We start from the raw sequence: 16,652 nt of genomic DNA, 5'->3' as shown, positions 1-16,652 counted from the left end.
CAGTGGGGCGATCTCGGCTCACTGAAAGCTCTGCCTCCCGGGTTCATGCCATTCTCCTGCCTCAGCCTCCCGAATAGCTGGGACTACAGGCGCCTGCCACCACGTCCACCTAAATTTTTAAGTATTTTTTGGAAGAGACAGGGTTTCACCATGTTATAGCCAGGATGGTCTCGATCCCCTGACCTTGTGATCCACCTGCCTCGGCCTCCTAAAGTGCTGGGATTACAGGCGTGAGCCACCGCACCTGGCCCCTTTTTTTTTTTTTTTTTTTGAGACAGAGTCTCACTCTGTCACCCAGGACGGAGTGCAATAGCGCAATCTCAGCTCACTACAACCTCCGCCTCCCAGGTTCAAGCCATTCTCCCACCTCAGCCTCCCTAGTAGCTGGGATTACAGGCGTGTGCCACTGTGCCCAGCTAATTTTTGTATTTTTTGTAGAGACAGGGTTTCTCCATGTTGCCCGGACTGGTCTCGAACTTGTGAGCTCAAACCATCCACCTGCTTTGGCCTCCCAAGTGCTGGGATTATAGGCATGAGCCACCACACCATGCCTGTTTATTTCTTTCACTCTTTATTTGTTTTATAATACTTTCTTACATTTTAGATATTTATTGCTTGTTTTAGATGTCATTCATGTTTATATAAGCATGAATTCCATCTTATATAAATAAAAGCTCTTTCATGGAAACTAGAAGCCTTGCTATATATTCTTTTTTTTTTTTTTTTTTTTTTTTTTTTGCTGGAGTGCAGTGGCGCAATCTCGGCTCACTGCAACCTCTACCTCTGCTCTACCTCTACCCCGTCTCTGCTAAAAATACAAAAATTAGCTGGGCATGGTGGCGCATGCCTGTAATCCCAGCTACTTGGGAGACTGAGGCACGAGAATCACTTCAACCTGGGAGGTGGAGGTTGCAGTGAGCCAGGATCACACTCTAGCCTCCGTGACGGAGTGAGACTCTATCTCAAAAAAGAAAAAAAAAAAACTGTTAAATCTGCTGGATGCAGTGGCTCACGCCTGTAATTGCAGCACTTTGGGAGGCCGATGCAGGAGGATTGCTTGATCCCAGAAATTTGAGACCAGACTGGGCAACATAGCGAAACTCCATGTCCATGTAAAAAAACTTTTTTTTTTTTTTTTTTTTTTTTTGAGATGGAGTTTGGCTCTTGTCTCCCAGGCTGGAGTGCAGTGGCATGATGTTGGCTCACTGCAACCTCTGCCTCCCAGATTCAAGCGATTCTGCTGCCTCAGCCTCCCGAGTAGCTGGGATTACAGGCACCTGCCACCATGCCCAGCTAATTTTTGTACTTTTAGTAGAGGTGGGGTTTCGCCATGTTGGCCAGGCTGGCCTCGAACTCCTGACCTCAGGTGATCTGCCTGCCTTGGCCTCCCAAAGTGTTGGGATTACAGGTGTGAGCCACTGCGCCCAGCCAAAAAACCTTTTTTTTTTTTTTAATAAAAAAAAAACTTAAGTCATCTGTCAAAAGGATAGTCTTTTTGTAGTTGTTGCTATTTTTACTCTTTAACTTGAAATAGCATAGATAAAAGAAGTCCGTTTTTAGTATTAACCTTAAATTTTCTTTTTACTTGCTGTCAGCATTAGTACAACAAATTAGGTTTTACCAGGAAGCTTTAAGAATAAGATGACATTGATTATATTATGTTGTTGTTTGAAGTCAAAGTTCCTCCAGAATGTGTTACTTTAGTTGCTGTGTATTTCCCATGTAGATAAATTGAAGGTGTTGTAGTACAAGAGAAAAAAAACGGGCAAGGATTTCTGGAGTTGAATTGTATTTAAATTTAGGTCTTATGGGTTTAAATTTCATCATATAAAACTGGCTCTTGACAGCCCCCTGCGGGAAAGGGTCTGGCCGGCCCATGGGGTAGGTGGGTTGGTGGAGGGAAGCTGGCAGCACCAAAAGGAAAACCAATACAACTGGCTCTTCATAAAGTACACGTAAAACTGCATTCCGTTTTATGAAAATAGGATTGGCCAGGCGCGGTGGCTCATGCCTGTAATCCCAGCACTTTGGAAGGCCAAGGCGAGCAGATCACGAGGTCAGGAGATCGAGACCATCCTGGCTAACATGGTGAAACCCCATCTCTACTAAAAATACAAAAATTAGCCGGGTGTGGTGGCAGGCGCCTGTAGTCCCAGCTACTCAGGAGGCTGACGCAAGAGAATGGCGCGAACCCAGGAGGCAGAGCTTGCAGTGAGCTGAGATCACGCCCCTGCACTCCAGCCTGGGCAGCAGAGCAAGACTCCGTCTCAAAAAAGAAAAAAAAAAATAGGATTATATTTGTTAGAAAGGACCATTTAATTCTTTCTTTAACTTTTAGGGTACACTATGTTTCAGTGAAAGTTCTCCAGTTCCCACATACTTTTGTATAAACAGTACAAAAAAAAAAAAAAGCTCATGAGAGAAAATACCTAAATTTAGAATTTGCTCTTACATCTTTTGTATTTTTGTTGCATTATAAACATTTCTGACCATGATACTGACTCTAGGGAGTTTGATTTCTGATACCTAGGTAACTCCTATCCCTCTTGCTGAGAATAATTAGGGAAAAAATGACAAAATGTATAAAGTATCAGACATCAAGAGCTACAAATAACAAATGGAAAAACTAAGGTTCCAAGATCTGAGAGAAGAATTGGGGCTGTTTTTCCCTATTGAATATGTGTTCAATTCCAGAAAAGGCTGCAGAGAAGCTAAATGGAGTTTTCAGTAGACACTGAGGACCTGTAAAGAGGAGTACTGATAAAAACCCCCTTCCAACCTATGGATTAAAATACTAACATCATCCAGAGCCTCACAGATTGTTGTAATTTTTCATATAAAAATAGGTCAGGCCCAGTGGCTCACGCCTGTAATCCCAGCACTTTGGAGGCTGAGGCGGGCAGATCACGAGGTCAGGAGTTCAAGACCAGCCTGACCAACATGGTGAAACCCGATCTCTACTAAAAATACAAAAATTAGCCAGGTGTGGTGGCGTGCTCCTGTAATCCCAGCTACTTGGGAGGCTGAGGCAAGGAGAATCCCTTGAACCTGGGAGGCGGAGGTTGCAGTGAGCGTGCCAGTGCAAGACTCTGTCTCAAAAAAAAAAAAAAAGTAAGTGGCCAGGTGGGCCGGGCACAGTGGCTCAGGCCTGTAATCCCAGCACTTTGGGGGGCCAAGGCGGGTGGATCATGAGGTCAGGAGATCAAGACCATCCTGGCTAATACGGTGAAACCCCGTCTCTACTAAAAATACAAAAAATTAGCCGGGCATGGTGGCGGGCGCTTGTAGTCCCAGCTACTCGGGAGGCTTGAGGCAGGAGAATGGCGTGAACCCAGGAGGTGGAGCTTGCAGTGAGCCGAGATCGCACCACTGCACTCCAGCCTGGGCGACAGAGCGAGACTCCGTCTCAAAAAATTAAAAAAAAAAAAAGTGGCCAGGTGTGGTGATTCATGCCTATAATTTTAGCACTTTGGGAGAGCGAGGCAGGAAGATCGCTTGAGTCCAGGAGTTCAAGATCAGCCTGGGCAACATAGTGAGACCTTGCCTCTACAAAAAATAAAAAAATTAGCCAGGTGTAATGGCATGTGCCTGTTGTCCCAGCTACTCAAGAAGCTGAGATGGGAGGATCGCTTGAGCCCAGGAGTTCAAGGCTGCAGTAAGCTGTGATCATGCCACTGCACTTCAGACTGGGCAACAGAGTGAGAAGCTGGGACTGCAAGCGAGCGCCACCACACCCAGCTAATTTTATTTTTTGTAGAGATGGGGTTTTGCCTTGTTACCTAGGCTGGTTTCAAACTCACTGGCTTCCAGCGTCCCAAAGTGCTGGAATTACAGGCATGAGCCATTGCACCCTGCCTAGGCTGAGTCTTAAACCTCTGGCCTCAAGTGATCCTCCCACCTTAGCCTCCCAAAGTGCTGGGATTATAGGCATGAGCCACCTCACCTGTCCAAAAGCTGTTTTTGAAGATAGATTACAAAATAATTCTTTATCATAGAACCTTGTTTCTCAAAGCTTCACCATCATCTGAGAGTTGGTTAGAAATGCAGAGTATCAGATTTCTTCTCAGACCTACTAATTTAGAATCTCCATTTAAACAAGATTCCCAAGTGATTTAATATGCACAATAAAGTTTGAGAAGGATCTCGCCTATAAGTAATACTGTACCTTTTGAAGCTAACAGTAATTTATGATACTGCAGTTGCTATGTAAGGTTAGGAAAGCTGAGTCTTTCCTGAGTAATCCACAATCTATATTAATGCCTGATAAGTAATATTTTAGAAGGCTGGGAAATAATAATAGATTTATATTAAACTACTGCGTCTAAAGTATTTTGAAAGTAAGTGTACTAATGTCTACAATTTACTTGAAATACATAGAAAGAGATGGATTGATTGTTTAGTGGTATGAGTAGACAGAAAGATGTGATTAGGCTGGGAGTGGTGGCTCACGCCTGTAATGCCAGCACTTTGGGAGGCTGAGGCAGGTGGATTACTTGAGGCCAGGAGTCCGTGACCAGCCTGGCCAACATAGTGAAACACCCTCTCTACTAAAAATAGAAAAAAAAATTTAGCTGGGTAATCCCAGCTACTCGGGAGGCTGAGGCAGGAAAATCGCTTGAACCTGGGGGGCAGAGGTAGCAGTGAACCGAGATTGTGCCATTGCACTCCGGTCTGGGAGAAAGAGCGAGATTCTGTCCCAAAAAAAAAAAAAAGTGGCTAATATTTTTTGAGTGTGCCTGTGTGCCAGGCATTACTTTTATGTCATGTGTTCTTCATAGCACTCTGATGAGTTAGGTATCATCAATTAGTATATTTGTATATTACACTCAGGAGATCTTTGAACCTGGAGTCTGACTTAAGAGCCGATGGCTACCACATTACACAATTCCAGACGCCAACATTTACTTTATTATTATTGTTGGCACAGTGGAGTATCATTCACTTGAGATACAAAGTGGATAGTCCCCCTGGGATTGTGCATCAAGAGTGTTTGGCCTTAACCACATGTTTATACGCCTGCCCCACTTGTCTCTTAAACTCTTAAATGAAAATGCAAGTTATTTTTCTGATGTACATTTTGATTTGTTCCATGATTTTTTTCTTGTTTCATTTTTAAGATTCTTGGATCTCCCAGTCAGCTTCATTTCCCAGTAATCAGAAACAGCCAGGGGTGGATTCTTTATCACCAGTGGCCTTACTTCGTAAGCAGAATTTCCAGCCTACAGCCCAACAACAACTTACTAAACCAGCTAAAATCACTTGTGCAAATTGCAAAAAGCCTTTACAGAAGGGACAGACAGCTTATCAACGAAAAGGATCAGCTCACCTCTTTTGCTCTACCACCTGCCTTTCTTCCTTCTCTCATAAACGTACTCAAAACACACGAAGCATAATATGTAAAAAGTAAGCAGTACCTTTCAACATTTCTCCACATAGTTGAATACTAATGGTATAAATAAGTACTCAATATAACTGCAGAGCTGGATAGATTTATGGGTAGAATTGTTGCAGGAGTGTCTTCAAGTTTATTGAGCTTGAGCTCCTAGAATATATCCAAGCTGTGGACTCGTATGTGCTGTATTTACTCTCGGCAGAAAAATGGAACATAGGTTTGGAAATCAATTGCCCCTCTCCCTGCTACTACATTTGCCTCCCCTGCTCCCCCATCTTAACACCTTAGTTCTATGAATTTATTACCAGCATTTTGGTTTGTTGGTTTGTTTTTGAGACGGAGTCTCACTCTGTTGCCCAGGCTGTAGTGCAGTGGCACGATTTCCACTCACTGCAACTTCCACCTCCCAGGTTCAAGCGATTCTCCTGCCTCAGCCTCCCGAGTAGCTGGGATTACAGGTGCGCGCCACCACGCCCAGCTAATTTTTTGTATTTTTAGTAGAGACAGGGTTTCATCATTTTGGCCAGGCTGGTCTCGAACTCCTGACCTCAAGTGATGTGCCCACTTCAGCCTCCCAAAGTGCTGGAATTACAGGTGTGAGCTACTGTGCCCAGCCTATTACCAGCATTTTTGAATGCATCTAAAAATCTTAAAAACTTGTGGCAAGGTTCTTGTGCTACAAAAGATTTTTATCTCTGACTCTTCTCTTTCTATATCATTTAAGAACTCTTGGCAATAAAGCCAAAAGTGGATTTGCTGCATCTAAAAGTTATACTTGATTTCTAGTATTAAATCATAAGAAAATGAAAAATGGCAATTATTATTAATATATTTGACTTGTATTAAAATTCACTGTTCTTAAATTATGTGTCTATCCCTTCTGTTTCAGAGATGCATCTACAAAGAAGGCTAATGTCATTCTTCCAGTAGAATCAAGCAAATCCTTCCAAGAATTTTATAGTACATCTTGTTTGTCTCCCTGTGAAAACAACTGGAATCTTAAAAAAGGAGTTTTTAATAAGTCAAGATGTACAATTTGTAGTAAATTAGCAGAGGTCTGGATTTTTTATACCTAAGTTGTTGTTTAGGCTAACAGTGATAATTTTAACTTTTAAGTGCTATTATGTACTCTTTCATCTACATAATGCACATGTTCTGGATGTATAACATGAAGCTGAAAGGAAGAATAAGGATATGTTAGAACTATCTTATGGGATATTTTATAAATAAAATTCCATTTGCATAGCATGGAAAGTACACATCTGTTTCTATGGAATTGTTGTGCTCATAAACAAGGCAATTGTTTTATGGTGGATTTTGTTCTTACTGATGACATTAAATAAAAATGTAGTCTCAAGAGTTGGGGGTCAAGGGCTGGAAAACTACCCCTTGGGGCCGGACGTGGTGGCTCACATCTGTAATCCCAGCACTTTGGGAGGCCGAGGCAGGTGGATATCTTGAAGTCAGGAGTTCAAGACCAACATGGCCAACAGGGCGAGACCCAATCTCTACTAAAAATACAAAAATTAGCTGGGTGTGGTGGCGCAAGCTACTTGGGAGGCTGAGGCAGGAGAATCACTTGAACCAGGGAGGCGGAGGCTGCAGTGAGCTGAGATCGCGCCACTGTACTCCAGCCTGGGTGATAGAGCAAGACTCTGTCTCAAAAAAAGAAAGAAAAAAAACCCCAAAAAACAACATACCCATCTAACAAACCTGCACATGTATTCCCTGAATCTAAAAGTTAAAATTAGAAAGCAGCAGATCCCGGTACAAGAACACATGGAACAAGTGGAGTGAATGTATGCTGTTTGCTTAACATTCAGTGATATTGCAATCTTCCCATTTCCTAGAAGAGAAGAAACATGCATGCAGGCAGTCCTCACTTTATAAAAGTCTTTGGTAACTAAATTTGGTGTTGGTTACCCCCTGAGTCATGCATATCAAGAACATGATTTTATCTCAGTTACCACAGTGAGAACTACCCTGCTTCTGGTTATACAGACACGATCCTGAATACAGATAATATTGATTCCCTTAGCTCCCTCCACAAATGTTCTAGGGCAGTGAACTTTACTTACAATACCATCTAAAAATTGTTGATCCTTGTTGATGAGTGACTCACACATATAATCCCAACTGCTTAGGAGGCTGAGACAGGACATTCACTGGAGTCCAGGAGTTTGAGGTGGAGTGAGCTATGATTGTACCACCGCTTTCCAGCCAGGGTGATAAAGCAAGAGACACTATCAAAAGAAAAAAAAAGATTGTTGACCCATTTCTTTTAAGTGGGTCATGTCAAAATCTTCTAAACCAAAGTGAGGTGTGGTGCTGCAAGCCTGTAATCTGGGCTATTCAGGAGGCATGAGTAGAGGGCTTGCTTGAGACCAGGAATTCGAGCCCAGGGCAACATAGCAAAAACTTGTCTCAAAAAAAAAAAAATAAAAGTTCATTATCTGTTGTTATTAAATGTCTTTAAGGAAGTTATTATTGATTTTATTGCTTTCCTATGAATCTTGTCCTCTTTTGTGAAATCAAAGTGATCTTACAAATAAAGGAAAAAATAAAATATGCTTTTTAAAAATCTTTTCCCAGCTAGGCATGGTGGCTCATGCCTGTAATCCCAGCATGTTGGGAGGCCAAGGCGGGCAGATCACTTGAGGTCAGGAGTTCGATACCAGCCTGGCCAACATGGTGAAACCCTGTCTCTACTAAAAATAAAAAAATTAGCTGGGCGTGGTGGCGGGCGCCTGTAATCCCAGCTACTTGGGAGGCTGAGGCAGGAGAATCGCTTGAACATGGGAGGCAGAGGTTGCAGTGAGCCAAGATTGTGCCACTGCACTCCAGCCCGAGTGACAGAGTGAGACTCTATCTCAGAAAAAAAAAAAAATCTTTTCCCTGGGTATATCTTCCTCTGAGATATGATTAGGGATTCTTTGCTTCTGTTGCAGAAACTAGTAATCTCATTGCTTGCTATGCTAATCTGGTTCATATATCTTAGTTAATGAATTCTGGTTTTTCTTTTAGATTCGCCATGAAGTCAGCGTAAATAATGTAACACATAAACTGTGCAGTAACCATTGCTTTAATAAGTACAGATTGGCCAATGGTCTAATAATGAACTGCTGTGAACACTGTGGAGAGTACATGCCTAGTAAGAGTACTGGAAACAACATCCTGGTGATTGGAGGTCAGCAGAAGAGATTTTGCTGCCAAAGTTGTATTAACGAATATAAACAGGTAATTCTTTTTCATGAGTTTTAAATGATCAAATATATAGTAGCTTTACCCTTACAGCTTACATGAACCGGATTTATCTTAGAATCTCATTTAATTCCATTTTGCCATTCTGTCATTGGTTTGTCCCATCTCAAATATTCAAGTCTAAGATTGTTGTAAGCTTGTTTTAAAAGTTTACTTTGGGCTGGGTGCAGTGACTCACTTGTGTAATTCCATCATTTTGGGAGGCTGAGGTGGGAGGATTGCTTGAGCTCAGGAGCTTGAGACCATCCTGGGCAGCATAGTGAGACGTAATCTCTACGAAAAATTTTTTAGAATTAGCCGCAGGCATGATGGCATGTGCCTGTAGTCTCAGCTACTTTGGAAGCTGAGGTGTAAGTATTGCTTGAACCTGGGAGATTGAGGCTACAGTGAACTATGATTGTACCACTGCACTCCAACTAGGCAACAGAGCGAAAGCCTGTCTCAAAAAAAAAAAAAGAAAGAAAGAAAATGATCAGGCACAGTGGCTAACACTTGTAATCCCAGCACTTTGGCCAAGGCAGGCAGATCACTTGGGGCCAGGATTTTGAAACCAGACTGGGCAACATGACAAAACCCCCTGTCTACTAAAAATACAAAAATTAGCCAGGCGAGTTGGTGTGTGCCTGTAATCCCAGCTACTTGGGAAGCTGAGGCATAGGAATCACTTGAACCTGGTAGGCAGAGGTTGCAAACCCGAGATCATGCCACTGCATTCCAGCCTGGGTGACAGAGCAAGACTCTGTCTCAAAAAAAAGAAAAAGGTTACTCCTGGATGAATTTAAAAGACTAATTTTTCTTCTGTACCATTTAGCACTCCCACTAAGCACTTGATAATTCTAGTCGCTCTACATTCTGACCAAAATTTGGAGCCAGGTGAGGTGCTTCACGCCTGTAATCCCTGCACTTTGGGAGGCCCAGGTGGGAGAATCAGCTGAGGCCAGGAGTTCAAGACCGGCCTGGTCAACATAGCCAGACCCTGTCTCTACAAAAAAAAAAAAATTAAAATGTGGTAGTTGTCTGTTTTGTCTATCAGGTCTTCAGCCCATTTTTTATTGAATTCTTTTTGTTACTGAGTTGTAGGAGTCCTTGGTATTATTCTGGATACATGTACTTTATAAAATAAATGTATTTGGAAAAAAATTTTTTTTCTTCTGTTTTTTTTAAAAAAGAAAAAAATAGGCTGGACGTGGTGGCTCACGCCTGTAATCCCAGCACTTTGGGAGGCCAAGGCGGATGGATCACCTAAGGTCAGGAGTTGGAGACCAGCCTGACCAACGTGGCGAAACCCCGTCTCTACTAAATACAAAAAAATAAGCCGGGCATGGTGGCTGGCACCTGTAATCCCAGCTACTCCGGAGGCTGAGGCAGGAGAATCGCTTGAACCTGGGAGGTGGAGGTTGCAGTGAGCGGAGATTGCGCCATTGCGCTCCAGCCTGGGCAACAAGAGCAACGCTCTGTCTCAAAAAAAAGAAAAAGGAAATACAGGTGGGTCTCAATATGTTGCCCAGGCTGGTCTCGAACTCCTGGGTTCAAGCAGTACTCCCGCCTCAGCTTCCCAAAGTACTGGGATTATAGGCATGAGCCATTGTGCCTGGCTGGAAGATTTTCTTTCAGACTGATTTGTCTTTTCATTTTCTTAATGTTTTGTTTTGTTTTCCTAATGTTACTTTTGAAAAGTACAAGATTTTAATTTTTATAAGTCCTATTTATTATTTGCTTCTCTTGCCATTAATAGTTTTTGTGTATTTAAGGAATCTTTGCCCACCAAAATTACAAAGATATTTTCCTACATTTCCTTCTAGAATCTTTTCTGTTTTAGCTTTTATTTTTTAGGCCTGTGATTCATTTTGAATTAATTTTGTATATGGTGTTAGATGTGGGTTAAAGAATTATCAACTTCCTGATTTTAAGACATTAAAATGCTGCAATAATCAAGGCAGTATGGTTTGGTATATAAACAAATGGGCTAACAGAGATCAGTGAAATAGAAGATAGTCCAGAAATAGAACCACATAGTAGATTTTTCAAGAAGGTACCAAATTATTCTGATGGGAAAAACAAGATTTTTTAACAAATTATGCTGAAATAATTTTTTGTTTGTGTGGAAATAAATGAGCCTTGACCCCTTTTCATTGCATACACAAAAATTAAGATAGATCATAATGTAAAACTGGAAATATTCTTAACCCCCATTTCACTGGATGAGAATTTAATTGGTTAGCTTCAAGGGAAAGTAACCCTGAATTGCTAGGCTTTTATCGAACAGGAGAAACAGTGGATACCCATAGTTGACTTTTCTGTTTATTTTTGCAAGAAAACCTTATTTATGTTAAATTATTTTTTCTTTACATACATTGCACCTAATATTTAAGAAAGCTTTTGGTTTATAGAAGAACACAATGAACATTAACAAATAGAAAGGTCCAGGCACGGTGGTACGTGCCTGTAATCCTAGCACTTTGGGAGGCCAAGATGGGAGGATGGCACTAGTCCAGGAGTTGGAGACCAACATGGGCAACATAGTAAGACCCCATCTCTACAAAACAATTTTTTTAATTAGCCAGATATGGTGGTTGTACACTCGTAGTTCTAGCTCCTCAGGAGACTGAGGTGAGTGAGCTATGATTGCACCATTACACTCCGCCCTGGGCAACAGAATGAGACTATCTTTAACAAAACGAAATTTAAAAAGACTTAATATTGTTAAATTGTCTTTTCAAAGACAGTTACATGACAAAAGTAACGTACTGACCTTCTAATTTGGAAATAAAAACTATATTAAGTCTTAATATTCCTTTTTTATTTCTTAAATGGATGATTTAGGCTGGGTGTGGTGGCTCATGTCTGTAATCCATGCACATTGGGAGGCCAAGGCGGGCGGATCACTTGAGTTCAGGAGTTCGAGACCAGCCTGGCCAACATAGTGAAACCCTGTCTCTACTAAAAAGGCAAAAATTAGCCAGGCGTGGTGTTGTGTGCCTGTAATCCCAACTACTTGGGAGGCTGAGGAAAGAGAATCACTTGAACCTGGGAGGTGGAGGTTGCGGTGGGCCGAGATCATGCCACTGCACTCCAGCCTGGGCAACAGAGCAAGACTCTGTCTCAACAACAACAACAAAAAAAGGATGATTTACCTGTGTCTGAGTTCTTGCTAAGTTAAAGGTTGTGAGCTCATAAGCTTCAGAGAAATACCATAATGCTTATCCTCCAAAAAGCGTAAGAATTACACATAGATTATAAATTTTTTACTACTAAATAGGCACCAAAAGAGGAGGTAAAAATGAAGAAATAAGCCAGGCAGGGTGCCTCACGCCTGTAATCCCAGCACTTTAGGAGGCCAAGGGTGGCAGATCACCTGAGGTCAGAAGTTCGAGACCAGCCTGGCCAACATGGTGAAACTCCGTTTCTACAAAAAATACAAAAAGTTAGCCAGGCCGTGGTGGTGAACACCTGTAATCCCAGCTACTCAGGAGGCTGAGGCAAGAGAATCGCTTGAACCTGGGAGGCGGAGGTTGCAGTGAGCCGAGATCACGCCACTGTACTCCAGCCTGGGTGGCAGAGCAAGACTCCATCTCAAAAACAAAAGAAGAAATATGCATAGTCAAACTAGGCAGACATACACCTATACATATGGTTTTTTTTTTTTTTTTTTTTGAGACAGAGTCTCGCTCTGTCACCCAGGCTGGACGATCTCAGCTCACTACAACCTCCACCTCCCGCTTCAAGCGATTCTCCTGCCTCAGCCTCCCAAGTAGCTGGGATTACAGGTGCGCATCACCATGCCCTGCTAATTTTTGTATTTTTGGTAGAGACGGACGAGGTTTCACCATGTTGGCCAGACTGGTCTTGAACTCCTGACTTCAGGTAATCTGCCTGCCTCGGCTCCCAAAGTGTTGGGAATACAGGTGTGAGCTACCACGCCTGGCCTAGATTTTCTTAAATAACTTGCTTGCTATTCTGATCCCTAGAATAAAGTGCTCATTCTACCATGTGTATTTCAGTAATACAGAGTAACTCAGTGGGGCACAGTGGCTCACACCTGTAACCCCAGTACTTTGGGAGGCAGAGGCAAGAGGATTGCTTGAGCCCAGGAGTTGGAGAGCAGCCTGGGCAACATAGTGAGACCCCATCTCTACAAAAAATTAAAAATTAGCAGGCATGGTGACACATGGCTGTAGTCCCAGCTGTTTGGGAGCCTGAGGTGAAAGGATGGCCTGAGCTTGGGAGGTCAAGACTGCAGTGAGCTGTGATTATGACATTGCACTCCAGCCTGGGTGACAGAGCAAGACCCTGTCTCAAAAAAAAAAAAAAAAATAGGCTGGGTGTGGTGGCTCACGCCTGTAATCCCAGCACTTTGGAAGGCCAAGGCGGGTCAGGAGATCAAGACCATCCTGGCTAACACGGTGAAACCCCGTCTCTACTAAACCTACAAAAAATTAGCCGGGCGTGGTGGCAGACACCTGTAGTCCCAACTACCCTGGAGGCTGAGACAGGAGAATGGCGAGAACTTGGGAGGCGGAGCTTGCAGTGAGCCGAGATCACGCCACTGCACTCCAGCCTGGGGGACAGTGCGAGACTCTGTCTCAAAAAAAAAAAAAAAAAGAAAAAGTAACTCATAAACAGTTGGCAAAGGCCGGGCGAGGTGTCTCATGCCTGTGGAGGCTGAGGCGAGTGGATCGCTTGAGCTCAGGAGTTTGAGACCAGCCTGGGCAACATGGTGAGCCCCTGTCTCTACAAAAAATTAGCCAGGTGTGGTGACACATACCTGTAGTCCCAGCTGCTTGGGCGGCTGAGGCAGGAGAATCGCTTGAACCTGGGAGGCGGAGGTTGCAGTGAGCCAAGATGGCGCCACTGCACTCCAGCCTGGGTGACAGTGTGAGACTGTCTCAAAAATTACATGTTAGCCAGGCATGGTGGTTCATACCAGTAGTCCCAGGTACTTGGAAAGCTGAGGTGGGAGGATCACTTGAGCCCAGGAGGCAGAGGTTGCAGTGAGCCGAGATCACGTCACTGCACTTCAACCTGAGCAACGGAGTAAGACCCTGTCTCAAAAAATAATAAATTAATTAATAGTTGCCAAATATAGGCATGATATTTCTGTATAATCAGAATGTTTTACATTTTATAAATGTGCTTCCCCACTCCACCCCAAACACATGAGTATTTTCAAGTGATAAGTGACAGCCTTCTGAAAAGGCCAACACATAAGAAAAAAACTGAAATCTTGCACTTAGTAGCTTATTGCTGAATAACATACACGTCATAAAATGTAAAGACAGAATCTTGATCTAAGCCAGTGCTTCTCAATCAGGGATGATTTTTGTCCCCATGGGGACATTTGGCAATGTCTAGAAACATTTGTGACTCACACCTGAGGGGTGCTGCTGGACTCTAGTGGATAGAGTCCAGAGGTGCTGCTAAACATCTGCAGTGCACAGCACAGTTCTCACAACAAATAATCATCTTGTCCAAGAAATCCTGCAACTAAAGATAGTGGATGGGTGTTGAATGTGTATGGTGAGCATGGTAAGAGGAAGGAAAGCAAAATTTTCATCTTCCTCATTGAGAATTCAATTGATGATACCTAAAGCTGGGAGGAAAAAAAAGTCAGTAAATAGTGATACAAACAAGTAACTTTGAGATTTGGAAATAACCGAAGAATCAGCTAGAAAAGTTATGTAAGTGCTGGGCATGGTGGTGTGCACCTACAATACTAGCTACTAGAAAGACTGAGGCGAGAGGGTCACTTGAGCCCAGGCGTTCGAGGCTACAGTGCACTAGGATCATACCTGTGAATAGCCACTGTACTCCTCCTGGGCAACAAAGCAAGGCCTTGTCTCAAAAAAATTGTTTGCCAGGCATAATGGCTTATGTCTGTAATCCCAGCACTTTGGGAAGCTGAGGCAAGAGGATTGCTTGAGCCCAGGAGTTCAAGACCAACCTCAGCAACATGGTGAGACCCCTGTCTCTACAAAAAAAACTTAAAAATTAGCTGGCGTGGCATGCCCCTGTGGTCCCAGCTACTTGGGAGGCTGAGCTCGGAGGATCACTTGAGCCTGGGAGGTCACGGCTGCGAGTGAGTGAACCATGATTTCATCACTGCACTCCAGCCTGAATGACAGAGCGAGACTATCTCAAAATATATTTATTTTTTTTAATGGTATATATTTAAAAAATTGTTTTATTTTTATTTTAAAAGGTTGTAAGTGGTTAGCTTCTGGTAAAGGGGAAATGGGTGGAGGTGGTAGGGGACTCCTATTTGTTTTAATTAACCTGGCATGACTAGTTGGTGTTTTATACTAAATGTATCTGGTTTTTTTTGTTTTGTTTTGTTTGTTTGAGACAGGGTCTCTCCCTCTGTCACCCAGGCTGCTGTGCAGTGGCTTGAGCTCTGCTCACTGCAACTTCCAGCTCAAGTGATCCTCCCACCTTAGCCTCCTGAGTAGCTGGGACTGCAGGCATGTGCCACCACACTCGGCTAGGTGATAGGAATTTTTCAGCTCCATTATACTCTTAGGGGACCACTGCCTTATATGCCATCCATCATTGAAAGTCAAACTCATTGTGTTGAAAACTGAACCTCCAAACCTGGTTTCCTTTGTTTCCCATATCAGTAAATGAAGCCACCATCCACCCAAATGCCCATTCAGAAACTTAGGGTCATTGTTTACTCTTCTTTCTTCCTTAGCCCCTAGAGCCAATCAATTACCAACTAATCCAAATTCTACTTCCTGAGCACTTCTCAACTCCTATCTCTACGGCTATAATCCTAGACATAGCTAACATCATCTTTTGCCAGAATTACTACTATAGTTTCTTGACTGATCTGTGTGCCTCTTCCTTCCTTACATAAGGTTGGGAATTCATAATACAATTAGAGCAATCTTTCCAAAGTACAAATTTGATCATGTCACATCTCTGCATTTATTTATTGGATCATATCACATCTCTGCATTGATTGATTGATTGGAGACAGAGTCTCACTCTGTCATCCAGGCTGGAGTGCAATGGCACGATCTCAGCTCACTGCAACCTCCACCTCCCAGGTTCAAGCGATTCTCCTGCCTCAGCCTCCTGAGTAGCTGGGATTACAGGTGCGTGCCACCACTCCTGGCTAATTTTTGTATTTTTAGTAGAAACAGGGTTTCACCATGTTGGCCAGGCTGGTCTTGAACTCCTGACCTCAGGTGATCCACCCGCCTTGGCCTCTCAAAGTCCTGGGATTACAGGCGTGAGCCACCGCACCTGGCCCACACCTCTGCATTTTTTACTTTAAAGCTGCCACATTACTTTCAGAATGAAACAGAACAAGTCCATTTTTATTTTCTTTCACTGCATTGCATATGGTACTCAAGTTGTGTTGTGTATAGCTAATAGGATGCCATTCATATTTTATACATCTTTTTTTTTTTTTTTTTTTGAGATGGAGTCTCGCTCTGTCGCCCAGGCTGGAGTGCAGTGGCGCAATCTCGGCTCACTGCAATCTCTGCCTCCCGGGTTCATGCCATTCTCCTGCCTCAGCCTCCCGAGTAGCTGGGACTACAGGCGCCCACCACTACGCCTGGCTAACTTTCTGTATTTTTAGTAGAGACAGGGTTTCACCATGGTCTCCATCTCCTGACCTCGTGATCCGCCCGCCTCAGCCTCCCAAAGTGCTGGGATTACAGGCGTGAGCCACCGTGCCCAGCCCACATTTTATACATCTTTATTGTGTTAAATCTTTTTAGTTTTTTTATTATAATTTTATTGACACCAAAATAGGTAATGTGTCTTTATTACAACATATTTCAGTAAATGGTAGTAAAATGTTCAAAAACAAAATAAAAATTAAATTTCTGACAGATATGGTGACCTCATCTAACAATGTTAATAAACATACATACTACTTTGAATTTACAGTGTTAATCTAGCAACATCTAAATGGTCTGTTTTTGAGCAAGGAGCTGCTTTTTAAGCACATTGTTTCAATTAAAATCAAATTTTAAAAATGTTCTTTGTA

The 16,652-nt window shown here is 42.8% G+C and overlaps 1 protein-coding gene across 9 annotated transcripts in view; it reads left to right on the top strand.

Moving 5' to 3' along the window:
- The window catches only part of ZMYM5 (zinc finger MYM-type containing 5), a 70,677-nt gene that overhangs the window by 19,563 nt on the left and 34,462 nt on the right, over window positions 1-16,652 (top strand). For 5 of the 9 annotated variants that reach the window (XM_003833000.6, XM_008958493.6, XM_063595898.1 and 2 more), the window contains 3 exons: window positions 5,118-5,403; window positions 6,282-6,447; window positions 8,417-8,629. In XM_003833000.6, coding sequence (XP_003833048.1) covers window positions 5,118-5,403; window positions 6,282-6,447; window positions 8,417-8,629 — 665 coding nt within the window. Of the gene's footprint in view, window positions 1-5,117; window positions 5,404-6,281; window positions 6,650-8,416; window positions 8,630-16,652 lie in introns of those variants that run through there. The other 4 variants (XM_008958494.4, XM_063595899.1, XM_034936388.3 and 1 more) reach the window with 3 other exon arrangements.

Source organism: Pan paniscus, chromosome 14, assembly GCF_029289425.2.
Source record: "Pan paniscus chromosome 14, NHGRI_mPanPan1-v2.0_pri, whole genome shotgun sequence".
NCBI classification, from domain to species: domain Eukaryota; kingdom Metazoa; phylum Chordata; class Mammalia; order Primates; family Hominidae; genus Pan; species Pan paniscus.
Note: the sequence above shows the minus strand (reverse complement) of the source record. Positions and strands in the feature narration are given on the sequence as shown.